Source organism: Osmia lignaria, chromosome 11 (assembly GCF_051020975.1).
Source record: "Osmia lignaria lignaria isolate PbOS001 chromosome 11, iyOsmLign1, whole genome shotgun sequence".
NCBI lineage: Eukaryota > Metazoa > Arthropoda > Insecta > Hymenoptera > Megachilidae > Osmia > Osmia lignaria.
In genome coordinates this window covers 9755004-9782915 of record NC_135042.1, presented here as the reverse complement: position 1 = coordinate 9782915, position 27912 = coordinate 9755004, and the positions used below count along the sequence as shown (strand labels likewise).

The 27912-nt window shown below is 48.4% G+C and overlaps 1 protein-coding gene across 2 annotated transcripts; it reads left to right on the top strand.

Moving 5' to 3' along the window:
• Nucleotides 1-300: 300 nt before the first annotated feature.
• LOC117604103 (uncharacterized) lies at nucleotides 301-21738 on the top strand. Of its 2 annotated transcripts, none has more exons than XM_076690922.1 (3): nucleotides 301-3610; nucleotides 17645-18241; nucleotides 19541-21738. In XM_076690922.1, exons 1-3 carry the CDS (start codon nucleotides 3190-3192, stop codon nucleotides 20809-20811), a joined length of 2289 nt encoding a protein of 762 aa, XP_076547037.1. In that variant the 5' UTR covers nucleotides 301-3189; the 3' UTR covers nucleotides 20812-21738. The 2 variants fall into 2 exon arrangements, with proteins under 2 accessions (XP_076547037.1, XP_076547036.1); XM_076690921.1 differs by having other exon boundaries at nucleotides 17645-18328.
• Nucleotides 21739-27912: the final 6174 nt, after the last annotated feature.

Below are 27912 nucleotides of genomic sequence, written 5' to 3'. Positions count from 1 at the left end.
CTTTTACAGTTTCAGCTACTTTGATCGTAAACTTTTTCAGCGTTGCCGTAATCAGGATCAATTAAAGAATGAAATTTTCCTGGACAGAATAACTCGATGCTGGTGGATAACTTTTTTGCACCTACGGACCACGGATAATCCAGTTAGTCCTGACACGAAGACACTTGTCTCAAGGACGTGAAAAGAAAGAAGACGAGCCTGGTAGACTCGATTAGCCATCTTCGAGTGCTCTATTAGCGAGCTGGTATAAGAAGGCGCTTCCAGCATCCAGGTGTGCGCCGCGTTTCGTGCGAGCAGCGGCTTTTTTGTGTGATCATCCTTCTTGCGGTTTCTCCTCCCTTCGTTGCCTCGAAGACAGACTATCACGCTGCCTTTCAAACCGTAATACGCGTGACGAGCTTCTGGCACGCGTCGAAACCTGCACTTAACGAACCTACCGCTCTGGTGCCCCTAATATTACGCACCGCTAAAAGCGGATATTTATCCCTGTGCGTAAGCAGGATGCTCGTGGCGTCGAAATACAACGCGTGCCACGTTCGTGCCTCTATTATTCAATGAGAGCAAAAGTCGTCGTAGAAGGGGAGCTACTGAAAGCAACGATACCACCTGTGTTCCCCGCTAGAAATTCGATACCGAGGTATACATAGGATTATGCGTATCACGGTGAATGGAATATCATGTGCGTTCAATCTGGGGAACTCTATAGCGGCTTACATGCCACCGAGTGTAGCTCTGCAACTTTGTTGTTTGCGTTTACAATTGAAATTACTTTACACGCGCGTTTCGATTCGCAACAGCTACAAAAAGGTGAAGATTCGATGAAGAGGATCGGTAACGAAGCCAGGACGATGCGGGGGCAGCGTGTTTACGGTAAAAGTCATCCAACCCAGGAGAGTATCGACCTCAACCTTCCGGCGTTCTTCTCGGTCGCTCGGCCGTCCTTCTTTCTCTTCCTTGGGCGCTCCAATTTCAAGGTCGCGACGCGTCGTAGCACGGTCGAAAATTTCCGCAGCGATTGGCCGCATACTTCCGGCGGCGAAATCGGTCCCTGTCGCGAACGACACGACGGGGTCGTCGGTTAGGTGTACATATCGAGGCGCGCGAGGGAGCGACCGATCGAGCAAGAAAAGGAGATAAACTTGAAGCAGAGTTACCGGGACGAGCGTGAAGTCGAAGAGAAACGCAATAAGAGATGAAGAAGAAGAAGATGAAGAGGAGGAACAGGAGGAAGAAGAAAAAGAGAAGGAAGAAAGAAGGAGAGACGCGCTCTCTCTGGCGTGGGGGTGCGCCCACGCCGGTGACGTCACCCGGCGAACGTTGGCAGTGTTACCGGCGATCAACGCGTTGGTGTTCGAGCCTCCTTCGCGAGGAGAAGAAAGAGGGAAGAACAGAGGAGAAAAAGAGAGACATCGGGCGCGTGGAGGAAGGGAATCGTCGCAGAGGAGGTGGTGGAAGAGAGAGGAAATAAGGGAGAGATAACAGAGAGTAAAAGGGAAGGAAGTAACGGGTGATGAGAGGAGCAAGCGGGTAGGATGGCGAGTGGAAGAAGAATGAACGAAAAGAAGAGAGATCGGGGAGCGTTGGTGCGTTGCGAGGAAAAGGGACCAGAGTGGCGGGCGGGAGCAAGGGCGGGGGAAAGGAATGAATGGAAATCGCGGAGAGACACGCGGGAGAGACGGATGATTCGAAAGGAGCGGATGAGAGGAGAACGGGTTGCGTTGCCGGTGTGCGGAGAAAGAGAGGATGAAAGAACGGGACGGAAGAGGAGAGGATCGCACCGGGGCGAGGATCTCGACGTCCGGAGTTCCATAAGGGAGGGGAAGCAGGCGTATAGGTGAGCAGCGCGAACAGTATCGGGAGTATGCACGGGGTGATGTCGACGACACGTGACGCCAGCGAATCTCGTCTCGCCGGTCGCGAGGATCGCCACCGCCGTCACCGCCACCGCCACCGTCACCGCCACCCGCAGCAACACCACCAGGAGCACCAGCAGCCGCGGCAGCAACAGCCTCCTCGCGCGCTCTCTCCGCGCGCGCGAGCGCTCTCTCGAGGCGACCGACCACTTCCCGCGCGAGCCGCTCTTTATTAGTCTACCGCGGACCATCGCGAACCCCTTTGGCTGCCTCACGGCTCCACCATCCTCCAGACACGTATTCTTCCAACACCGGAGGATCCTCCACGGGACTAGACGGCTCCTGACTGCTGGACAGGAAAACGTTTCAAGAGCGACACGGAGACGAAACTGTTGCAGAAAAGAGGTTCGAGAGGAAGGGAGGACCGAGTTGGTGTCGACGCGGAGGAGGAGGACGAAGAGAGCGAGAAAGAGCAGGATCTTCCAGTGATACGATACCGGGCAGCACGCGCGCCGCGCCGGTACGTCCGCTTTATCGGCTGCGAACCACGAGCGAACCTCGTCCTCTGCTCGAAGCGCGCGAAACGTTTCTTTCTCATCGTGTACCGGTGTGTCGATTCGAAGATCGGATCGTTCGTAACAAAGTTTCAGTTTGCAAACCTCTTCGTTATCCGGTGCTTGGATAAGTTTCGGACACCGAGCAACTTCGTCGCGGAAAAGATTTCTCTGGCGCTTTCTTCTTCATCTTGGGAGTAATTTGATCCACCGGTGTGAAGCTTTCTACCTGTCGTCCAAGCAACCGAGGAACAACGACGTAGGATTTCGTTCAAACAGCCTGGCTTGGAAATCTCTTCTTATCGACTGTCCTCGAGTGGAAACGCAAACATCTCGGCTTCTGTCGAACGCTTCCGCGAGTGTCGTACTCACAAGGCGAGGAACAGATCGATCGCGACAGTGGTTCGTTGACGTTTTGTCCAGCTATATACTTCCTGTAGCAGCTGACTGTCGGTCGGTTGGTTGATTGTTATTGCTCTTTCTCTTCTTCCGATCGTGTCCGCCGCGAGCATCGAGAACTAGCGGACGCGACGGGACGCGACGGGTGACGCGTGCGTCTCGGTGACGTGACATGTGCGATAGCCTGGCCGCCACTTCGTTATCGTGCTCGTCCTCTTTGTCGTGCTGGTCATCGTCGAGGCGAAGAAAAGGGTGTTGTCGGTGGACGGCCGTTGCCGAGCGGGAAGAAGAAGAAGAGGAAGACAAGGGCAAGATCAAGAGGAGGAAGAGCACGTGGACGACTGGCACCGCGACGAGGGCCGGCGGCGCGACAGGTTGAAAAGATGCTGGCACTGGCGATGCGCCGCGAACACACGACCGGCCGCAGCAATTACGAGCCCGCGAATCCGCTCGCGGGTTTCGAACATTTGCAGCACAACAGCGGTAACCCGTTCGCGGTGGTGCCCTCGTCGTCGGAGGGCAGGCTGCGCGAGCCTGGCCCGGAACCCGACGGCGAACTCCAAGAATTCGTAGACATCGCTCAGGTTCAACAGTTGCTGCAGCAGCAGCAACAACAGCAGCAGCAGCAACAACAACAGCAACAACAGCAGCAGCAACAACATCACCACCACCATCATCAGCAACAAGTGGCGGCAGCCGCGGCTGCGTCTTGTATCTGGGGAGCGGTGTATCCACCGCCACCCCCTACTTTGGGATACCATCATCACCATCATCATCACCACCATCCACCGCCAACAGCGTCAGGTAACGTGTTCTCGTCTCACGCTATCACAGTGTTGATAATCACAGTGTTGAATCTCGATGTTGGCTCGCCTGGATGATTCCAAGTTTTTACAATTCACATTGTCAATTAAATGACAATCCCAAATGAGGGACGAGGTCCCCAATGATTTGTCATAACTTGCTCGAGGCTGGTTCCCGATAACAGTAGGCCCGCTTATCGTCCTGGCGCGAAGATGTATAAGTTTGACGCGGGCGTACACCATTTTCCGTGGGTTTCGCCGGGTTCTCGGTTCTCTGTGCACGGGAGCGTACGGCTACCGGTATTGGCGCCGATCTAAACACTTGGTGATAATCGATCTTTACGAGCGGCACGTCAAAACCTGTATTTCAAGACCAGCTATTAAGTTTCTTGTCACCACTTGAACGCCTGGTCGAGAGCGGGCCTCCAGGTATATCGCGCCGGTGTCAACGTCGACGACGTTGGCCGCGAAACGTCGCACCGTTGCCACCTGGGGATATCCTCGCGATTAACTTTTGCCTTCTACTCGCGAAACTTGTTTCTATCCCTTCGACTCTGAATACTTTTAATTTTGCGTTTGAAAGAGTTAGGCTAATGTTTGAACAAAATTGATCGGTGTCAAACGAAGTGACATTAGAATCTATCCTACGATCCTCCAACATCGAGAATCGACACAGAATTAGTACTATATAAATCAACGTGATTTTTCTGCTATTATCACGAAACTTTGCTTAACGCTTGCATGCTATTTTGCTTAATCAACACTTTAATCACCAAGGAGTTAACTCTTGGACAGCGAAACAGAGTCAATTTTGAGCCCAAATGAATAGTGAAATAATATCTAAAAGAAAAGTCCAAGTGATCCGTCGTCCAAGAGTTAAGCACATCAGATTAACTATGCTTTTTGCGATGCTCCCCGATGACGAGTGTCTTCGATTCGACGAACACCTTCGATCGAGATCTAAAACGGAAATGACGTGTTATCGTTGAGCAAAAGATCGATCTTGCCGTCGGATCGCAGACACTGATCCCTGCAACGGACCGTGGTAGATCATCGATCGGGAAGCTTTTATCCCAGCTCCATAAACAAAAAATCCATCGCGAAGTGGTAATAACGATCGTTTTAATTAATTAAACACGTACATCCTGATTACTTCATCCCCGTGTGATTGGTATATAGCGGATTGCTGTAGAGATAACATTAACGATAACGTTAAGCGGTGATTAATTACGTGATTAATACCTTTGACTGCAACGCTCCATTGTTTGCTAAGTGCGAACTATATCCGTTCTAATTTTACACTTGTCATAACGAAACGGCCAATGTTAATGTCGTCCGCGCGAAATGCGATTACTTTGCGATATCATTCGAAAGGAAAAACGGGATTAATCCTGCCCTGATCGAAGGACCGATGTCATTTTCGGTGTCGTTGGAAATCGGATGGAAAAATTTCTCTTTTACGGAAGGAGAGGAAGTTTTTTAAATAATAACAGAGATCGAGGAAGGTGAGATGAAGGAATTAAAAGGGGTAAAAATCATTCGAGTTAAAAGAAATAAAGGAAAGCGAATAGAAACGATTCCAACACCTTTTAGAATCGATAAGTGACAGTGGACAGTGGTAGTTTATGTATTCTTGGTGGCCTCGGTAAACCGAAGGGTCGGTGTCGTTGGCCTGAATTCGTACGAAAGAAAGAAAAAGATTAGAAGGCCGACACGACGATCCTCCTTGGAGAAGAAACGATTAGAAGAACGGGGGATCGTCTTTGTCGGACCACGCCTAAGCTATCCTTCCTACATGGAAATGGAATTATTCCTTTCTACGTGGAACTTTTGAAACGATAATCTTTCGAGAATCTGTAATCGAGGGATATAACCCTTTGACACGGACAAACTGGTGTGTTTGAAATTTACAATTTAAATCCATCCCCAATGATTTATTTGCTTTTACTACTGAAATATGATGGATATTTCGTAGATCATTTCTGATCATTTTCTGCACTAGTTTCCGTTCGAATTCGAAATTTTATCGAGAAAGTTCGGTGTCGATTCCGGGGTCGTTAATTGGTGGTTCATTCAGTTACGTACACGCTGACGTTTGTACCTTCAACAGAACCCCTGATTACATAACGTCAGTGTCCGTTCAAGAAGTGTGCTGTCAAAACCAAGTAACGTCGAATATTTTCGATCGATTAAACCGTCCTCGTTACGTTTGAATCGAGAAATTTCGAAATTGATGTCGCTGACACCTCTTCTTTGTCTATCAATTAGTTACGCGAATCTCTGCTCGTTTCATGGAGCTCGATTGGAAATTCTTCAATTTCTACCTGGATAGTTGTAATTCCGATGCCGCAGACACACGTTCACCAGTTTCCCAGCGAAACTTACAGGTAGCCAATGAGATAGCAGGATTTTTTCTCTTTCGACGACGAGGAGGAGAGACAAGGGGAGAACTTTCATAGATCATTGTTTAAAGTGTCGTGGCTTTGTATGGTAACGCGAAGTAAATCGTACGGTACACTCCTGACATTTCGTTATTATTGTACCGAGCGGTAAGACAGGAAATCGTACATCATGCACGAACCTACTACGGTGGGCGGGTAAAAGGGAACGAGTCACCTTCTTCTCCTCTCGGCCTGTTCGGCTCATTGGCGTTCCGCGTGATCTTAAGTGTTTATACGCCCTTCGTGTATTTTACCCTGTTCTCTCTTTTTCTACCTCTTCCATACCGCTCGCCCCCATCGGATACAAACGAGGCTGCGAAAATGTTCATTCAGAAAATTCGTGAAAAACAGGGACCGGTAATTGAAATCGAACCTGGCAAGCGTAATCTTCGCGAAACGATTTGCAATTTCAAACGTTACCCATCGTAATTGAAGGATCTTTTCTTCAACGTGCACGGGTCATGAATGAAACTTGAACTTTCAAAGAGGATCCGATGGAAAAACAGTCGTTCAATTATACGGGGAGCAGAAGGTTAACGCTAATTACTCGAAGGTTAATTCTCGTAAATCTTAATTCAGTGGCGTTGCAGTGGCGAAAAACAATCTGGGCAAGGAGAGTTCGTTGTCGCTGAGATATGGGTCGCAGACGGAACGTGGAATGCAGCTTGGCGGACGATCGTCATTTTCTCGCAGAGCCATTTCGCGTACGACGAGTAGACGAGGAAAACGAGCCGTGGGAGGTGAGATTCTATCGTTTCGACGGTAAAGAGACGTTCATTTTCATCGATTAACGTGCCTTCGCGTTTAAAGAGGAAGAAGGGCACGAGTTCCCTAGCTCTTGGATCAACGTTTCTTCGAGGAGGTTCCTCAGGTGTTTGGCCCATGTGACCGCCTCCTCGCGTTTGCCAAATTTCCCGGGACCTTAATTCTCGCATGTTTTTACGTAACACCTCGCAGTTACCATGCTCTCCACCTACGTTGAAAGTTTATAACATCGCGTCACTAAACGAGCTTGTTTCGTCCAAAATAGTCGTATACTCGTCAAGATTCAATGTTGATTCGATTCCAGAAGTTTTTGCGCAAACTTCGCGCAAACCTCACCAAATTTCGATTACTTTTCTTGGCGCACTCGAAAACGTGTTTCTTCTTCGACTAACGTCGCGGTTATTATTTTGGCTACGATTCTGAAAACTTTCGCAGTGACCATTCGCGCAACCGATTCGCGATCAAGTTTGTTAAACATCGAGGAATTAAACGAGCCACGACGAAGCGAAGTTTCTAAACATCCATTCGTCACAGTTGGCTCGTGGTCGAACGATGAGCCAGTAGTGGGTTACATTTGCCAAAATCATTCTCGTCGTCATCGATGACGTTCGCGTCACGTTTCGAAGTTGGAACGCGTGCTTGACTCGTTACGCTACGCTTGAATCACTGTACAGGAATAACGTTGATCTTATTCCGAGTGTCGTTGTACCTTTTCCTGGTGAAAATTTTGACTTCGCCGAATCGCTGTTACATAGATAAGATCGGATACCATTCGGATGAGACGGTCGTTTCTGGTCGCGTGATGGAAATTTTATGTCTGTGACCCGTGATCTTTCGACGTCGCAAACTTTCTCGCTAAAACGCGAACGTTTCAATTCGCGTGACTCGACGTTCAATAGAGATATCTCATTTTTCTTCGTTTCAAAGCTTTCCGGATGAAAACGTTTCTACGAAGTCGAAGACACATGTAATATGTAGTTGTCAGCTGTGTCGTCCGCAAACGCGATTCGTCATTCTTGACTGGCGTCGAAGTCGTCGCTCGTTGCTCGTTGCTCGTTACCGGATGTCTTAATAAACAATGCTAACGATTTCCCGCTGGATTACACGCCACTGGTGGTAGCCTGCCCGTCTTTAACCCATTAACGACCGGCCAGTGAAATAATACGATTTTCATACCTAACATTTTTTATTTTTCTACAAAATTATTGCGGGGATTTTAATTTACTGTGCCGGTCAACGTGCTAACAGTTCGTTGCTACTATTTAAACTGTACGTTCGAACGATTCTCTTATCAGAAATATGGTTGGAGATGGTAAAATCGAAACGATTGTTCAACGCGACGAGGCGCGTAGCGTTAACTCGCGGCGCGGCACACGCGTCAGTGTCGCGACGCTCGTCGTTCCCGACGTCGAAGCGTGAAAGTCGAGCCCGGTTGCGCGTGCAACGTAATGACCCGTGGGTATTCGAGCAGGCTCGCGTTATTCCCAGTTCCATCGCAGGTAAACCGATTTCCACGAACGTCAACTCCCGACAGGCTTTACCTCCCTCCTTTTTATTTCTCGACCTTTTCATTTTGCCGCACGTCGAACGACCCATAGGCCTTAATTAGATAAATTAGGAAACCAGAAAACCGACGGTTTCTTTACGCGTCTATCTGTTGGAAAATTAAGGATTCCATTTGATGAATTGCGTAAAAATTAGGGGAAAATCTGTTTTTCTTATCACTTCCGTTCTACTGAACTGGATTAACCGAACATCACGAGGAGTTGCACAGGTGCGCCGTGCTATCGTAAATCTGCGTTCGTGTTACGCAGAAGCGCGACGGAAAGTAATTAATTCGCGCGAGCCGGTACACAGGTTGAAATCGCCGCGAGTAACCAGACATTTTTATTTTCTTTTTCTTCTTTTTCATCTCTCTTTCTCTCTTTCGAGCGTCTTGACGCACTTAACTTTCGATAATAACGGTAGTGAGGCGGGATGATCGACAGGGAGCCGTTGGATTACATAAATCAGAGTCCCGTGTGTACTCACGGCGCGTGTTTGCGCTTACTTCATCGCGTTTCTGCTTGCATATTTCTTCTGCTTTGGCACGCGAAAAATCTTTTCTGCTCGTTCGTCGATGGTGTCCCGCCGTCGGTCAATGACACGGACGGTTCACGAATCCGTGAACGGTGTCGGTCTTCTTCTACCTCTCCTCTTCTCGCGCAGAGGAATATAAAAAGCTGATCGCCAGAAATCGTCGATCGTGTTTCGCTCGCGACCAGATCGATGCCTCGATCCTTCCTGCCAGTGTGATTTTATACGAAACACATTGTTATGCAAAGCAGAGACGATCGTTGGCGAACGATTTCGAAGGCTGATCCCTTCTCTGATTCTTGCTGCAAAACGCCTTCTCCACCAGCAGATAATAATTCCGCCATCCTTTCTTCTTTTTTTTTCTCCTTTTCTTTCTTTTTTTTATACGTTCCTCTTGTTCGTATCCACGGATTCTTCCTTCGTTTTTCGATGTAGAATAAACAAGGTATCGCGAGGGGATTTTAGGATTCTCATTTACAATGTTGCAAACTCTCGAATAATTCACGGTATTTTTGAGGAAGTTGAGCATTTCTACATTCTAAAAATTGCGAAAGTCCAGGCTCGATCGCGGGCGATAGGAGAGAAAGAGAAGGGTGCAGGGTGCAGGGTGCGTGTAAACGTAGAGTAAAAATAAGCTCGGACAATATAGGTCCGACGCGTTATCGTCTATGAATGGTTTATAGAGGTACGAGCTGTTTCTACGTCAGCATCGACCGATAAGAGAACGATGGTTTTACACACATCGTCGTTGACGTCCAAGTGCACAAGCGAGACGTAGCTGCACCGGGGAAAAGGGAGAAAGGGATGAAATCGATTTGTGGCACAGAAATAGACACTCTATTCGCGACGATGTCCAGATGCAACTACCGATGGACATTCAATACTTCCTTCTGAAAAAAATTTTCAATCGAATCGATCGCTAGGTAACGTTGTATCGTTTCCTCGATTAAGACTTTCGACCTTTCCACCGCTTGATTTCTTATCGAGTGCAGCTTACTCGCAAATTTTAATGGGATCAAAATAGAAAAGGAAAGCAATTACGATGCGTGTTCACGCGACCAGGAATCGATAAGAATCGGTTGAAAATAGTATCAAGATTGACGTGTACGATTGAATGTCACATCGTGATGACGAACCACTCTTGAAACAACCTTCCACGATAATTTGTTCGCGTACTCCTATCAATCGTGACGCAAAAACTGCTTTTTATTATCGTACTCGAGAACCGTTCGCTAGTCATTTCAATGTAATTTCACTAATAATCTTCAATTCTGATTCATTTTCATCGATTACAAAGTTCTTCGTGGCGAATAGAGAACGCAATGTCGAGGTGAACGCGTTTCCCTGTTTTATTTCATTGCCATTTGTCGGCGAACCTCTGCTCACGTGGCTATATGAGAGAAACAGGGTGTACGAGAGAGAGAGAGAAATCGATAGGACACGGGTCAGAAATAGCCCCGGGACGATTGTGTGTGCCGTTGGATCGTCAGTCGAATTCCACCGACGGTACACGCCTCGTCGATTGATGCTGTGCTTTCGAAAACTCGAGCTACCACGGATATTTAAACGGATATCCCACTGATTTCTACTTCGCGATATTTTTGTGATACTGTGCTATTTCCATGTGAATTCTCCCTATTAATAAACAAATGGGGTGAGATCTTAAGTACACGTGTGGTCAAGATTAACCTGTTGCAACAGCGATCAGAGAAAATTGATCCTCAGGTAAAAGCATTCGAGTTTCCTCGTAGATTTCAATCAGTCGAGGTTCGAGGACGATTTTTCAATGATTTTCTTAAAAAAAAAAATTATTATAATTAACGTACATGGTTATTTTCAATGTGACGGTCAACGCGTTAATTTTACCTGTTCCTCGAGATAAAAGGATAGCAAAGGTTTAAATTTCGCCTGTGAATTGTTTATTGATAGGATAATCAGAAAGTTTGATAATCAAAATATCGAGGGTGTTTTGAAAAAGTTAGTGGCCACTGTTTTCGTGTCGTACCCTTTTGTTTCAGACTCTCCCTCCGTTCTCGTTTCACGCAACTCAACTATTTTAAACGGCTTATTTTTAAAAACCACGTATTTTACATAAAGTATTTTCATCCACGTTATACTAGAACGTTTGTATTTTTAGCGAGTTCAATCTTCTCCCCCCACCCTTAATTTTGCTCTTTTTTTTATTTAAAACCTAACGTTGACGTTATCAGCGATTTATTAATACAATGATCGCTCTTTGCTTGCAACTTATTTCGCTTCAACCGACGTTCCTCGCTTTGTCGCGATTTTTTTTTATTAATAGCCAAGGCGAACAGGAAGGAGAGAAAGAGGGAAAAAATAGCGAACCTTAGATTTTAACGCGAAAACTCGCCGGTATAAGGGGGTATAGCTTTGAGACTTGCGATGCATCCTGCGTCGAGGAGTAAGAACTCGTTGTTGCGGGTGTGCAATTTAAGAGAATGAGAGGGGAAAAAAAAGAGGGAAAAGAAGGCAGTAACGAGCTGGTCCATCGTGCAAGCGTTCATTGTAATGAGATTACGCATTAAAAGGTCGGGAAACGAGGAAGTACGATGTAAATTACCGCTGTGAAACGCACGGCTCGATAGTAAATTCACCTCTACGCCTCCGCGACAGTAAATTTACAGGCTCCTTGGAAACATCAACTGTTGTCGTTTTAAGAACGCGTCCGTATGCACTCTGTCCCGTAACGTTAATACAACTCGTAAATACCTATTGAATCTATTAAAATGATTCAAGAGTATCAACGATTCATCCCTATTCACCCTAAACTACCTTAACCCTTTTACTATTCGATCAATCCGTCGAGTCGCATATCACAGTATCATCGTGGCGAGAAGGTGGTTTCGATTCTTTCGAAATTAAGTTAAACATATCGACGCGCCGGAGTCGGTGAATTTTCCTGTCAGGCGATGGAGAAAACACGCGACATCGAGTCGCTTTTCTCGCGGACGAAGTTGACCTATTTCCTGTAAATAGACGGTCGCGAACGAACACGTTTCCTTCGTCGCGTGCTCGACAACGCACCTATGTATTTAAGTCCGTAGACCGCGAGGCGGAGGGAAAAAGCTGTCGATTGTTCGGTCGATGTTGACGCGGCCAGGTTTGTGGTGCTCGTGGTTGCGTGCGGCCCACGTAATTTCCTTAATGGGCCGACGATTAAGACGAAAATCTTGATCACCGACGAACGAGGCGTAGAGCGACGGTGATGGATAACGGAGGCAGCCAGCCGCGGGCAACGATTTTACGAGGGCCCCTTGAATCGCCTGCGTTTTGTTTGATCGTCCAAGGAGGCTCGTTTTCTTCCTCGCCGTCTTGATCTTCTTTCTTTGTCATTGCTACCTTGCGAAGTTGAATCATTGAATTCATGGGAAACACGAGTTTTCGGTGGATGGGGATGATGGATACATTCACATTTGCGATCAACCTTGACTTTTTAATTCTGATCAAAAATGAATTTAACATTTAACTGATTCATCGAACTAAAATCTTAATATTGTGTCGTTTTCCTCGTTTGCAATTCGAATTAAGTCATCCGTTTTTTCGAACATTTTGAACGATCCTGGGAAAGGTTCGTCGCGTTCTATAAATAAATGTTGTTTCGATAAATAAGAAGTCGCAGGAAACGAGCGATCAAGAAGATCGATGCCATAACGTCGCGAATAAGGACGCGAGTACGCAACGTTCCGGAAGTGAGCGCGCGACGAACGCGGCGGAATCCTGAGCGAATGCGCGAGTCGAACGGAAATGATCGTTAATCGAGGATCGCGGGATCGCGCGGCGCAAAAACGTGCGAAAGATTGGCGCGAGTCGTGACTCACCTTCGGATGAAGCGAGCAGAGTTAACGATACACACCGGTCTGTTTTTCTCTTGTCGAAGCAAACGTGTTAATGCGTCCCTGACAACGGTAAATGCGCGTACAGGTACGCGATATCGTGTAGGTGCATCACGCACGATGGACCGCGACGCTAAAACACGCTCGTCCCTAATTACGCTCGTACATGTGAGTTACAAACAAGTCATATGCCGACCGTTCTTGTTCTCCGTCTATCGCGATTACGTCCGTTCGAGCATTGAGTAATCAATACATCGTGCGTCTCGAATCGCGAGAGAGGAACGACAATTCGAAGCGAGGCCTCGTTTAATTCAACCGAGTATTCTTCTTAGAAAACGATCGTCACCTCCGTGGAAGAACGTTCCAAATGAAGGAGGAAAAACTCGTTCGAAGATAATCGGTTTTCGCGACGCGCTGCCCTTCGCGCGACGATCTTTCCGATAGCTGTATCGGGGCTAATCTGTACTAGCGATCGAACAGTGCCAAAAATTGTCTAGATCGGTTGACTGACTCATCGTGGCCGTGTAGAAGAGGATTCGACGCGCGTCCCGCTAGTCATCCCGGGTATTTGGGGATGCTGGGTGGCTCAGGTGGTTGCGTGGCGGCTCGAAATAGAGGCAGTCGCCCGCGCAAAATCGCGTCGAGTCGCGCCGCGAATAGTTCGCGCCCACCGCCTTCTCGAGAGCCGTCGGTAATTTTAGAACGTTTTGTTTTCGTGCCAGAATGCCGCGGCGTGCGTTCCGCGTCGCGCGTTCTGCGTTGCACGTACACGCGTCGCGGGCGCGTGCTTCCCCTCTTCGCGAAACGCAAATTTTATTTTACATACCTCAAGCGAAAACTTCATCATTTGGAAATACCTAAATTGGGAAATTCCTTATTTACGAGTATCTGAACTACAGATTTTGATTTGAAGGGTATCTAAATTGCAAATTTCTTTTTATAATTCAAAGAAAATTTAAATTGAAAAATAATAATCAGAGGATAATACTTGTTTCATTTTGTCAAAACCTTGAAATTTCTTCTCCTCGATGTGTATTCTTGCAGAATTTCGAAAACAACGAGCTATGGTTCGTCCAAAATACCCGTTTTGCTTCGTTTTACTTGGCTCGAAACATCGCGTTGGATAAAACTATTTGGCTTTTGGTGCGGTTGAAAATTTCGAGAGAACCGCATTGGCGTGTCGAAGCGATCGCGAATCGGTCGCGTTAACGTAATATTTAAAACGCGCTCCTAGTCGCGCGAGCGGCTTTTGATAAAGTTATATATGGCACTGACTCATTATAATATCGCGCAACCTGTCCGCTTGGCTATTCAGTCGACAATTTAGAACGCGCTGTTTTAAAGAAAACCAATCTCGCGTTAATGTCACCGAAAACCTTGCAAACTCATATCTCAATTAATTCATTGCTCCAATACCAAATATGTTTCTTCCTTCCATCTCTCTCTCTCTCTCTCTCTACAAAAACTGTAGTCTAACTTTTACAAATTGCTCATAAATGAATTGAATCGTCTAAACTTTTGACGCATCCTTCACGAGTGAACGTACGTTGTCCGATAAAACGCTCTTCCGTTGTATGAAATCGCTTCCGTTTACGCGACACATTTGGTGCGCGCTTGTTCCGCGAACTCGTCTCGTAAAATCTCCGGGTCGAATCGAGGAGAGTAGGAAATCGTGAGGAAGGGTATCAGGGACGAAGGGGAATGCGAATTCGTGTTGGAGAGAAATCGTAAAGGGTAGGAGAAAACGAAACGGAACGAAACGCGAGGGAAGGAGCAGGGAATGAAGTTGAAACACCGGAGTGATAGCCAAATCGAGAAACACGGACACGCTCGTTTTACGCCGATCTCCTGCCTCCTACGGTGCGTGTCTTTCAGTGCCGGGGATTTGCAGTGGTAAATCCAATGGCCTTTTTTAGTCACCGCATTTTATTCGATTCCACGACAAGTTGATTTGATAAAAAAAAAAAAATAGAAGGAAATTCCTCCTAAAAGTCATTTAATTAAAGAAATTTACATGATTTCCTTTGAACGCTGTCGCGTGTTCGTTTTAAATCATCGAGACGAGAGGACCAAAAGGGGAAAAGCGAAAGAAACAACGAGGAAATGAACGAAAGGAAAAAGGAAAAGAGAAGCGGAGAATGGAAGAGAGGCGTGCGGAGATGTAGAAAAGAAGGAGCGGGAAGGAAAGGGATATAGTTAGAGAACGTGAAAGGGAAAGAGAGGGAGAATGGTCGCGTGGCCGTACGTGGCCCCAAATAGGGCATCAGGTGGTTGCACGACGCCCGCGAGAAAAAGATCGTTTGCGCGTGCGCAGAAGCGCGTGTACCTCGGAACCGGGCGTACGCACGCATGTACGCGCGTACCAGAGCGGCACGCGCGCGTTCTTACAGGTGGTGGCAACGGCTGCACAGGAAATTGCTCCTTTGCCTTGATAACTTTCGGCCCGGAACTTGTACGCCACCGCCGTTCACCCGTATTATTTGCCGAATCGCATTCAAAGAGATTCAGACACGCGCGTCGAGGACAATCTTTCACCTGTTGCATCTCTTTTCGAAACTTATTGTTTTCTAGTTCCTTTCAAACGCTATTTTACGCGAATACGTCGCAATTTACTAAGAGAAATTTAAGATCGATCGCCGCTAATTAAAAGTCAGGAGTACAGTTCAACCATATGTCAGACATTGGAACGAATCAGAGTTTCAATGATCGTTTCAAGGAAATCTTGTAACACGTGCTTTGAGATCTAATCGATGCTAATGACGTGGCGTTAAATTAACCCTCGAACGAGAAAGAAGCGAGGAGAAACATCATCCCCGAGCGTACGCGGTTCAATCGATAAACTGTTCGCGAAGAAGGGACACTGACGGTAGCCGCAAGCTCTCGAACGTTAAACCGACGCCTGTCAACCAAGAGTGGCGTCCGTACGCCGGCGCCGTTAGTCGTCAGCGAGCTTACGCAAACAGAAGAGCAGGAGGGTGGTGAGAACATACCTCCCGCATACGTTGAATTATCCACCAGAGATCGGAATGTTCGATGATAGACTACGACGTAAGAACACTTTCATCCCTGTTCGTTTCCAACCCTCCTCGGTATTATTATCTTTCATTATCTACATTAGTTAATGGTAGAACCGTTCTTATTGTGGATGCAATAATAACAATGCTAGATGCATCTCGCGAAAAAATGAAACGCGCTTCGAAACGTTTCTCGCCGCAAAGGGGAAGAGGCGCTTTCGCGCGCCCGGCTCGTCTACGTCACAGCGGTCTACGTCACTGGAGAACCGAGTCGTGTCGTTCGTCGAGAGGGGGGAGGGGAAGTATCGTGGTACGGAGCGGAGGGAGTGTAGGGGAAGATAGGAGCGCGCGAAGGGCGTCGTGGTGGGGCGAGTGGCGATGCCAGCAAGTAGTGGCGGGCAGCGACGACGTGTTGGTCGGGCAGAGTGGGGGCTGTTGGCGCGTGTGTACGTCCACACACACGCGTCGGACTATATACGCGTGACGCATACAAGCGCGCGTTGATAGGGGACCTCAGAGCGGGGATTGGCTGGCGGTCGACTCGCCGCTTCCAAATATGGGACAGTCTCCGCGGTCCATTCATAAAACTACGGGGCGCGCCGCCGCTCGGCTCAGTTCGTGCGCGACCCCCACGCATCGCGCGTCCTCCGACGATCCCGAACGCGCGATCCGCTGCGCTGCCTCCGAACACGCACCGCCTAACCACGAAGAGGTACGTACCTTCGACGCACGATAAAACTCGAACCAGACACGATAGACAGAGAGGGAGAAAAAGGAAGGAGGAGAATAGAAAAAGACAGAGAAGCAGAGAAGGATAAATAGGCGCGCGGTCGCGCGCGCCTGCACCTACGCGACTGTACACGCGCGCGAGATCATCGTCGCGGACGGGACTTGCGAGTGAAGGAAGCGTCTCGGTATTTCGAAAAGTCTCGAGCTCGTAGAGAACCATCGATTTCGACGGTCGAAGGACGGTATACATAGACGGATTCCACGTTTCATCCCTTGATACCGGCTCGACCGATTCACGGTTAGCCGCGCGTTCTCGGTTGTCCTTTGGCGCGCGCACGAGGCGAACGAACGCCAGTCTCCTGTGGTCAGACCGGCCGACCGTTCCGGATCGGGACGACGATCGCTCGCGATCCGGTGAGATTGGATTTTCAGAGTCCGCGTACACTTGGGTGGTGGTGGTGGTGGTGGTGGTGGTCGTGGTGGTGGTAGTAGTGCTTTGTGGTTGGTGGTGGTTGTGCGCGCGGTGGTGTATATCCAGCCGCAACAGATCGCAGGCGCGCGCGGTCGCGGGAGAAAAAGAGAGAGAGAGAGTAAGAGGGAGAGATTGAGAAAGAGCGAGAGGGTGGGAGGGAGAGAGAGTGGGATCGGAGAGAGGAGCAAGAGAGAGGGAAAGAAAAGGAAGGACGGTGAGGCGAGCGATCGAGACACGGTTTTTGCCGCCCGGCGTCCGCTCCCTCGTGTGTAAGTACCTCGCTGAAAGAGAGACTCGGCGCGTGCCGCGCGACGGATAAAAAAGGGGGAGCGCGTGCTACGTCCGCTTGACTACTAACCCAGTGACTTCGAGCTAGAGGGAAGGAGAGACTGATACGACCGATCTCTACGGACTTGACGTTCCGATCTCGTGCTCGTGCTCGTGCTCGTACTCGTGCGGTCCAAGTGCAGTCCGGTTTAACCGGCGCCGCCGCTGAACGAAAGGAAACGAAACGGAACACGATAGACCGAAGACTGAAAGACGGGAAAAGGCTAACTAGCGTGTAGAGCTTACATACATACGATATATACCGGTGGGAGAGAGAAAGAGGCTTAACTGTGTCGGGGCGACCGAGGAAGGACAACATTTTAACCATAATAATAGCGTTGAACGATACAACCGCAGGCGAGGACACGCAGTGCGGTACCGAGGAGGTTGCCGCTGCTAGCCAAGCAGGCGACCCGCTCCAGAGGATGACGATGGACGGCATGGAAGTGGTGGGCACGCAGCCCCACGCGGCCAGCCCGTTTATGCTCTCGCCGCCACCCCTCGGACATCATCATCATCACCATCATCATGCTACCTTCAATCTGCAGACGGTGCAGCTCAGCTTCGACGCCTGTTTACCTTACAACACGGCCACCTCGTCGAATTCGATCGTTTGCGGAATTGGCGGTACCTCGACGCCGCCTGTCACCACCTGTACCCCGTCAACCAGCTGTAACAAGACGATACCTACCCTATCGTTGGCCCCCTGCGTACCTCTTCAACCGCAGCAGCAAAATAATACCGATTCTTCGGACCACCATGTCCGACAACATCATCATCACCATCATCATCAACAACTCGAGGACCATCAGCATCATCGACACGTTGATGCTTCCTCGCCGTCGAGCGACTCGACCGATGGAAAACGACGATTACAGTCCGTCAACGAGGAGAAGGACCTGTCCAGGGATTGCAGAGACGATCTCCAGGAGCCTAACGAGAAGGATAAACCAGGTGACCTAAACACGCCGGTTACCACCAGCAGCGATTTACCGTCCTTCTTCGGCCCCTCCGCGCTCGTCGAGCCACCTCCTATTTCAGGTACCTACAATCAACAGTCCTTTAAATTGTTCTTCGATCGGCCAGGAATAAGCTATTGTTGTCTTGTTTGTTGCTAGTCGTTCATTTTTATTGTATATACACAGATCGTGCGATATTCGTAGCGTCCTCGTCGTCGTCATCGTCGTCATCGCGTCGAAATAAACGCTTCCCGAACGATGCTCAGAGTAGTAGTATCAGCTGATTCGAACTCCAGCGACCTTGCACTTGCTGTGTTTCACGAACATCCCAAACTTTCGCTTTCTGCATATCTGCCAACTCTTGCTGCTGCTGCTACCCTCGTGGCTGCGCCGTGCACCCCTCCGAAAATGCAACTTTCCCGCAGCCGGGTTGTTCGTATAGGTACACCGTTTGGCTGGCGGGCAAGTTGCCTGTCGCGACAAAGTGCATGAGGTGCCGGTGACGTATATCGGTTGGCTCGCGAAAACGGCTAATATCGAACCTGCCCGTCTGTCGTGGATCAATACTCCGCGACCCCGACATTCAGAAACCCTCCTCTGCGTCCCTGCATCACCGCTACCTCCACCTCCTCCACCTCCGCCTCCCACCACCCCCTTGCCGGTTCATTCATACTTCCAACTGTCCCCACCTCGTACATCCGAAGCGATATACAACCACCCTCCGCCACCGCTGATAATCGTCTTCTCTTCCGCGACTTTCTCGCAATACCAACGTTCGCGCCTCCTCATCCCCTCTCTGTCTCGTTTCCGCCTATTTTACCGCGGTCTATCGTCTGCGAACCATCTGACTTTGTTGTTCTTTTAAGAAAGAGAAAACTTTACTCGTAGAAATCTATCGTAGATAGAGCAGATGCCCATTAATCCTGTGCCCAAATCGATCTTCGGCTAAGCTTTCTTTGCACCCGTTTGAGAATATCCCTCGAATGACTTCGCGTTTCTCTTCCTTCTGGAAGTCTACCGACACTTGTTTTTCGGTAGGAAGTAACGATTGTGTACGTAGGAAGGAAGTAACGAGACGGCAGGATGCAGACAACAGATAGAGCCAGCCGGTATGCTCTCGGCTAGCAGATAAAGTCATCCTCGTATCGCACGGTCCTTCCTGTCGATTTGCTTACATCGCGACGATGCACACGTGCACTCGCGCGAGTTCAGAGGCCGCGCGCGTGCAGTCGCGAACGCGAACGCGACGCGATCAGATTCGAGACTGATTGTGAACCTGATGGATGATTTGTAGGCAGCCTGGCGGATCAGGACCTATCCCTGGAAGAGGCGACAGCGGAGGACGACGAGACGGCGACCTCAGCCAGCAGGGATCATCGACACCACCATCACCAAGAGTCGCATGACACCGGTACGCCTGGCGCACCTCCATCCACTAGTCCACCCCGTCATCATCAAGCTCAAGAGGACGCGGATCGTTGCAACGTCTTGCAAGGCGGTGTCATTCTTTACTCTTCCCCTCATTCCACGTCCTCGGTCTCCTCGGCGCCCGCCTCCAGCGTCAACATCTGCAACGCGTCAACGTTAACCTATCGAGGAGTCTTCACCACCACCTGTACCCAGTCTTCGCCCCTGAACACTCTGCAGAATCAACAACAGCAGCAGCAGCAACAACAACCGACCAGCCAAGAGCTCTGGGGTCCTTTACCCTCTCCGACCTTGACCTTGACGGGTCAAACGTTTCTTCACCCCACCCTGCACGCGGCTCCGTACGGCAGCGAGACCGTCGAACTTTTGCCGGTCGAGTCGAAGCCACCCCCGCCACCAGGTTACCATGACACGCCAACCACCACCCCGGCACCATGGTTGACGGCGCACGAGGAGGCTTACGACCCGAATCTCCTGTCCCACCACCACCCCCATCATCACCATCAAGAGACCACGTTGAAACAAGAACCTACCGGAGCGAGCGGATACGGGCCAGCGGTTCAACAACAGCAGCAGCAGCAACAGCAACAACAACCTCAACCGAATCAACAGCAGCAACAGCAGCAACCACCCTCGTCGGCCGGTACGACCGGCGTGCAACTGGCGGAATACAACCCCAGCACGTCCAAGGGCCACGAGATTCTATCTCAGGTTTACCAGCACAGCACTCTACCGCTCAGGTTGGTCCCGGTGAAACCACGAAAGTATCCGAATCGACCGAGCAAAACGCCGGTGCACGAGCGACCGTACGCTTGCCCCGTGGACGGCTGCGACCGCAGGTTCTCCCGCAGCGACGAGCTCACCCGGCACATTCGCATACACACCGGTCAAAAGCCGTTCCAGTGCCGTATCTGCATGCGTTCCTTCTCCAGGAGCGACCATCTAACCACTCACGTGAGAACGCACACCGGCGAGAAGCCGTTCTGTTGCGATCAATGCGGCCGCAAGTTCGCGAGAAGCGATGAAAAGAAACGGCACGCTAAGGTTCATTTGAAACAGAGGCTGAAGCGCGAGGCGACCCACGCCTCCGCCAGAAATCACCCGCAGAGCCACGCTTCGCCGCCTTGTAATCAGTAAAGGAAGAAAGAAAAGGAGCCTGCTCTACTCTCGTCAACGAGCATTCCTTCTATTTTGTTTAATTCTCTACTTGCCAGGCGACGAGGAAACGACGGAGACCTTTAGGCGGAACACACAGACTGCCGTCACCGACTGATCCGTCATCGATCGTCGTCGGCTCGCCAGCTATCCAACGAGCGTGGCCGAGAAATGAAGAGAAACAGAGAGATCGAAGGGATTGGCCCTACGTATCCGACGGCATTTTCGACGGTGTAACGACGCGTGATACCGATTTTTCGGACCGTAGTACGTAAGAATCGCGCAAGGGGTTTTCATAAAATCCTTGTACATACGTGGACAATTTTTATTTTTCAAATTTCAGTGAAATTCCGTATCCCTGGCACCGCGTCGCTTGAACCGCGACAGGCTGTGACTAGACGCGTGGAAACGAATCGATCGAATCTTCTCTCCTGATCTCTGTTCTTTACCGAGAGGACGATTGAGAGAACCCGAGATTGCAGTATATCGGATATGTGTATTCAGACGAATCATGTTCACGCATTTTTATTTTTATTTTTTCTTTCTTTCTTCTCCTTTAAGCTCTTCTCGTTTCCATCTTTTGCCTGCGGTGGAAGGTGCTGCGTGGAAGAAGCAGTCGCTAGTTGCATTTAGCTCGCAGAAATGAATGGTAGCGAAAATTCTAGCCTTACCAGGTACTGTTAGCTTGTTTATCTCGTCGACGGTCAGTATCAGTCCCCGAACGCGATGTTCCATATGGGAGAAAGAGAAAAAGAGAAGGTGCGAGAGAGAGAGAGAGATAGTTAGAAAGAATATTCGAAACGAGCAACGCGTTGGGGATCGTTATTTACGGCGGTCGCGTTTTATACCCTTGTTTTGCGATCGAGAACGAAGATGCAGATGCGAAAATCGGCGTTAACCGCGCGTAGATATACGTACACGAAATATTCCCCGGTGTCACGAAATATACTGCAAGCACGTTCTCGAACTGAACGACGTAGAATCGATACCGCCCGCAGCTTCCGGGTATCAGGGGAGGAATTCATTGAAGGAGAAAAAAGAAACGCGTTTCATTCTCAATCGTATGCAAACAAGCGCTTTAAGGGAAAAAATGGTGGCGTGCTCTTCTTAAAACGATCAGGGATCGCGGATCGAGCCTCTTAGTAGTCTCTCGTGATCGAAACCGGTCAATGATTTCCGACATTTTCCATCCGAGCGTTCGTTCTTTCTTCGGCGAAGAACCATGAATCGATTCAATAAACTCTCTGGAGAAAAATATTTTCTAAAATGGTATTTTTATAAACTCGCTCGGGGATGATAAAAATCGAAGGCCGTATTATCAATATAAGTTCGATGATCGATGAAAGAACGAAACACGCGCCCTGATCTCGTTGCAAGAAGCGGTTAAGGATAGCCGGACAACCGGCAAACACATTCTTGCGTCCTCGAACCTCGTGTCTTTCAATCATACGAACAAAAACAATCGCTTCTTTATCATCGTCCTCTACCTCTCGAACGCGATCACTCGTTCCTACATCCTTCCTGATCCGAACTTGTTGAATCTCCGACTTATCCCTAGTCCCTATTCCTACGTTTCCTCGGTTATTCAAAAATCAAGCCCGATTTCTTTCATCGTCCAACGAGTAAATTGTAATTAGTCGTGATCATTGTTGTTGAAGCGGAGTTTCCTTTTGTAAATATGTATATAAACGTGTTATACATATGTATACATAGGCTATGTCTAATCGAACGAGTAGAGGCATTGAAAGTGAGAAAGAGAGAAAGATGGAGAACCCCGTAAAATCTTTCACTTTCCTCCTTTTAATCTTGCCGCCCTACTTTCCCCTCTCCTTTCCTCTCCGCCCGTCCCTCCTCACCATCGCGATCGTTTTACGTGTATAAATATGAGTTTAGCGACGATTAATATTATGTATATGTTGCTCTATTTATTAACAAAAATCTCTATATATACATATATATATAAAAGAGGATATATATATATTGTTAAAATTAAAGGATTATTTTTATTATGATTATATTCTAATTAATATTAATAACGATTATATAATAATTATTAAACGCGCGCAAAGCGTAGCTGCGGATCCAGACGTTCTAAATGCGCTCTGTACCTACGGACGATAGTTGCACCGACGTGTGCGCGATATTATCCTCTATTGTTCTAGATAGGTCGGAAAATATGTAGGCAGAGGAGCATGTACGCGCACGCGCTTTTCCGTGGAATAAAAATGTCGAGAGAGAGAAAGAAAGAAAGAAAGTGATTACGTATGGATGTGTATATGTGTGTATGTCTGAGAGAGAACGACAAAGAGAAAAGGATAGAGTGAGAAAAATGAAATAACGAAGAAAGAGGAATTAGAGAGGACAGTTTTTTTACAAATGATATTACTCTATAGTTGGATAAATTATGTGTAACTATTATACATACGGTGCTCCAAGTGCTATGCACAGAAAAAGAATCTCTCAACTACCTGTATATTTGTGTTGTAATCATCGTTGCCGTTTAATCTGGCCGATTCCCTACGACGATTATTAACAAAAATACAACGTTAACATTGAACAGTAATATCCTCGTGATTTTCATTCCGCTACTTCCTCCTTCGATAGAGAATACTCTATCGAGAACGATAGATCGACCGTTCGTTCGCGTCGCCTCGTGGTGCGAAGTGTTTTACTCGATCGTTTTATCACCTTTAGAGTTAGACCTCGAGTTAAAGCTGAAAGCATATTCCTTCTCCGTTATTCCGAACTCTGATAGTTCGATAAAAATGTACATACACTGAGTTGCATTGAACTTGTTGCAGTGAAGTTGGCTACAAATTCACTACACGTTCATTGTGATAGCGTTACTGAATTTGTAGCCAACTTCACTGCGACAAGTTCAATGCAACTTAGCGTTGATAGACGTTTTATTTCGTACGCGATCCATACGATATAACCTATAAATCCTTCGAATTACAAATTTACAAAAATGTTCGAGTAACGCAACGATGTTGTTTCGGTTAAAAGACCGAGTGTCTCGTTTATTCTTTTCATTTTTTAAGATTCAACGTCAGACACCGTTCATCGAGCACAGACATCTTTATCGATCATCGACAATTACCGAATAGGGTATCGATGATCTTTGATCCAGCGATACATCGAACCGCGTCCTACGCGACCAACGAAACTATTGTTCCTTTCAGACGCGTGTTTTAAAAGCCAGCCAAGAAGATTAATAAGGACCGGTCCAGTGCACCGAGAGTCGCCACTCTCGATGCAACACGGTGCGTCGCGTCGTTTTCTATGCAACCTTTCACCGTAAACACGCGGTCGGCGCCTAAACACAGCCACGATCGGTCTTTCCGACCGCATTTATCTCGATTTTTCCAATATCAAGATACGAATCGCGAACAACCTACAATTAGTATCGATCGCGCGTGCCGGGATTCTTTATTCCCCATCTTCGATTATCAACGAATTCCATTCTATTGTCGATAGTTCTCTACGATTCGGACAATAATCGAAACCAATTTAACTCACGCTCGATTCCTTATTCGATCGCATCGAACGACGTAACCATGGGAAAAAAAAACTGCCGCGCATGCTACTTTTCCAACACGATAATACGTTTAAAAGTGAAATTAATCGAGGTACGTAACGAGAAAGTAATACGGACGAACGAAACTTGGTGTTCCACCGACGGTACGTGCAAAGTATCGTTCCGTGAGAACGTGACTGCGGTGAGTTCAGGTAATGATTTTCGATATTTGAAAAAGCAACATTGAAACGTTGAATCATCGGAATACAAAATTCGTCACGTTCGAGTGGCGATGTCTCTTTCCAAAAAAGGTCATCCGTGCATGATTCAAGAAAAAACGATAGGAGGATCGAGCTACCGGTTACGACGAAACGATCTTTTCCGTAATCGATTAATTAACGGAGGAAAGGATGGTCGCGAAGTAGGATAGGTTTCTCGGAGCTACCGAAGCGGCGTCTCGCTGCTCGACGAGGGTCCACGTCATCGATTCTTCGCGCTCGGACGAACAGTTTTGGCCGGCTCGCTTGGTTCTCGCGTGTGGAGAACGTGCAATGGCCACTACATAGGTGTATGCACACCTATATAGGAGAGACAGTGCAAGAAGTGGGCAGGAGTGAGGCTGTGAGAGCACGTCTATAAATAGGACCAAGATCGAGATGAGGCCTCCTCTGCACTTCGAGATACCTTCTGTCCCTTTCTCTCTTCTCTTCACCTTCTCCTTTTATCCTATTCCACCTCTACGTTCCTTTTCTTACTTACCCTTCATCTTTCTCTCTCCACAGTTTCTCGCTCCGTCTTCGTCCTCTTCTTCTACTTACCTCTCTCCTTTTCTCTCCTTTGTTTTGCTCTCTTTCTTGCTCGCTAACACTCTTTCCTCTTTTCTCTTTCAGGCTGACCGTGTCTTTCTCTCTCACACTTCTCGTTGCTGACACTCTGTTTCTACCTATTTCTCGTCTTCTCTCTGTGCGCTCCTAACTTCTTCTCCTTCTCATTTTCAAGCATCCCTCCCACTAACGACCAACGACGTCGACGTCGACGTCGGCGACGACGCGCTCTTCGCACGACACATAAGGATCGCGTATACGTTGGCGCGCGTGCAGTTGAGCAAAAAAAAAATGTAAAATATATTTCCTCCATGGATATGCAAGCACCAGGCCAACCACTCTTCGAGATTCAAAGATGGAACGAGCGGGGTTATGTCGTTTCGTTCGTTCTCGATGGACCATAGGTGTTACCGAAATTTCATTCCTCGCCGCGATGTCGCACCGCACCGCGACTTCCGATCCCTGCGCGCGCATCCTGGTCTCCGCGGTAACTTTCGGTCCGCAAAACTGAACGATACTTCAACGTCGTCGAACTGTTCGTCGCAAGGAAATCAAGGCGAGTTTCCTTCGTTCCAGGCGGGAAAAGTTTTAGAGAAAGCTGCTACATAATTTGTCCTTTTTTTTTTCTTTCCGATTTGCAGCTCGGTGTTCGGCTTCCGATCCGGCTGATTTAACCGGACGAGCAACGGATCGACGCTGCGAGAACGAGCATTCCGCTTTCATTCGTACCGCGCAACGATACCCGGTGTGTCGCATCGATCTTATAAAGCAGCATCAAGCGGAGAGCAGCCGAATGAGCCGAGCCGGCCAACCAGCCACACCCCGACGCGATTAAACCTGTTGCTGCTTCGCTCGTGGCTCGACTCCATAGACACGTACACGTAGGTGTTTGCCTGCTCGTATATGCACGGATCATTCTGAAAGTTTTCAGACGCGAGAGATGCCGTGAGACGAGTCGCCAGCTTGCACGCGCCTCCGACCGGACCAAACGATTCTATAGAACCGACAGAACGGATCGATCGATTCCGGATCGAAGATTCGACGAATTTCGATCAGCAATAAGTAGAAAAATGTTATTTCGAATGTAGAGACGGAAAGATTCCTGTATTGATTTTCTTATGCTTATTGTAATGAATACGAATTTGTTAATTCAAATCGTTTTAGCAGCTTAGTAGTATATTATAGGAGAGAGAATCACCAGGTCTCAATGAATGAAAGAAATATATATAACGGAGATATAAAAAGCCTGAGGAAGAACCCTCCTTTTTGCGCTGTACCGCTCGAGTTCACCTCTACCACCCCTCTAAAGATCGCTCCGCTTACCTTTGACTTACGCTTTTTTGCTACCCTTACGTTAACCGGCAAGATCGATGCAAGAACAGCATATAACGAGCTACCGAGCGAGGTCTCGAATTTCGCGTCTCTGGTAACGGTGTGACGCAATTCGGTAAGCCGGCGCGGGGGTAAAGTGGCTGCTAGGTGGGCTGCGTCAAATGATCGAAATTAGGGGGTAGGTTACGCGTTACATGACTGACATTACCCAGATATTCGCTCTACCGAGGGTTATTATACGCATCTAATTCCTGGAGAATTAGAGGCTAAAAATAACACGTAATCTCCGTAATCTCCCTTTAGAGGAGATGTTAGAATTTCGAGAACTCGGATCTTCACAGTTAGATGAATAATTTCTCGGCAATGTGTGTTTCGGATTCGCGAATACGTGGAAGGTTTCCGAGTAGTCGAAGCGAAGCTCGGAAAACATGAACGATCCGGGAAGAATCCTTGGATCGGGTCGCGCGTACGGCCAGCATCCGGAGAAGTCCTCGCTGGGGGTTAGGGTCACGTCGCGTAAAAGCAAGGTAGACCGTGGAAGCGGTGTATGCGGTGCAGGTGGCGGGTAAGGGGGGAAAAAGGTGAAGAGCGAGGGGGGTTCATTGAGGAACGGCACGTGTAAAGGATGGAGCGCGACCGCGAGGTGGAAGGAACGAGCACAGCAGGGGGTAGAGGCCGGGGCTAGAGGGGCCAACAACAGGGTTGCCAGGCGACCATCAGCCGATGGGTTGCCCCTGGCGACTGATTGCGTCACTGCAGCGCCGTATGACGTCACGCGACGCCACTGCCCTTGACCGTTCGAGTCCGGGGAGAGCGTCCTGACGACCCTCTTCTCCCTCTTCTCGCTTTCTACCCCGTAACCCACCGCCGCACCCTCCACCATCCGGCCGGCCCGACTTATGCCTCTGACGCCGTTGTAATCCGGAGGGGTAAAGTTATCTGTGGAAACGAACAAACACCTGCACCGTGTACGTCCTGAGTTCTCCTTGTTTCCACCACTCGTAATAGGGGTTGCAAAAGGCGCTACAAAAATAGTACCTTCGTACGTTCGTTGCGGATATTTTAGGAATTACGTTGATCGGTCGACGTTATTTTTATCGGCTGCTCTTTTATGCGGCTTAAATTTGATTCGTTACCAAAGCGAGTCAACTCGAAGAATGGTAATGAGATTAACAGTGTACAATCACGGAATGGACGTTTCGTTGATAGAAGAGATTACATTGTTTCAACGATATTGTTGCTTTTCTGCTTTCCACAATTTTAAACACGTTAACGTCAATGGGATTCTTTCGTAGTACATACTCGATTAAAACGGACTCGATGAAATAACACCTGTCACGCGTGACCACGATACTAGATTACGGGCTAACGAAAAAAAAGTCAGAGAATTTATCGCTCAGCTGTCGATTA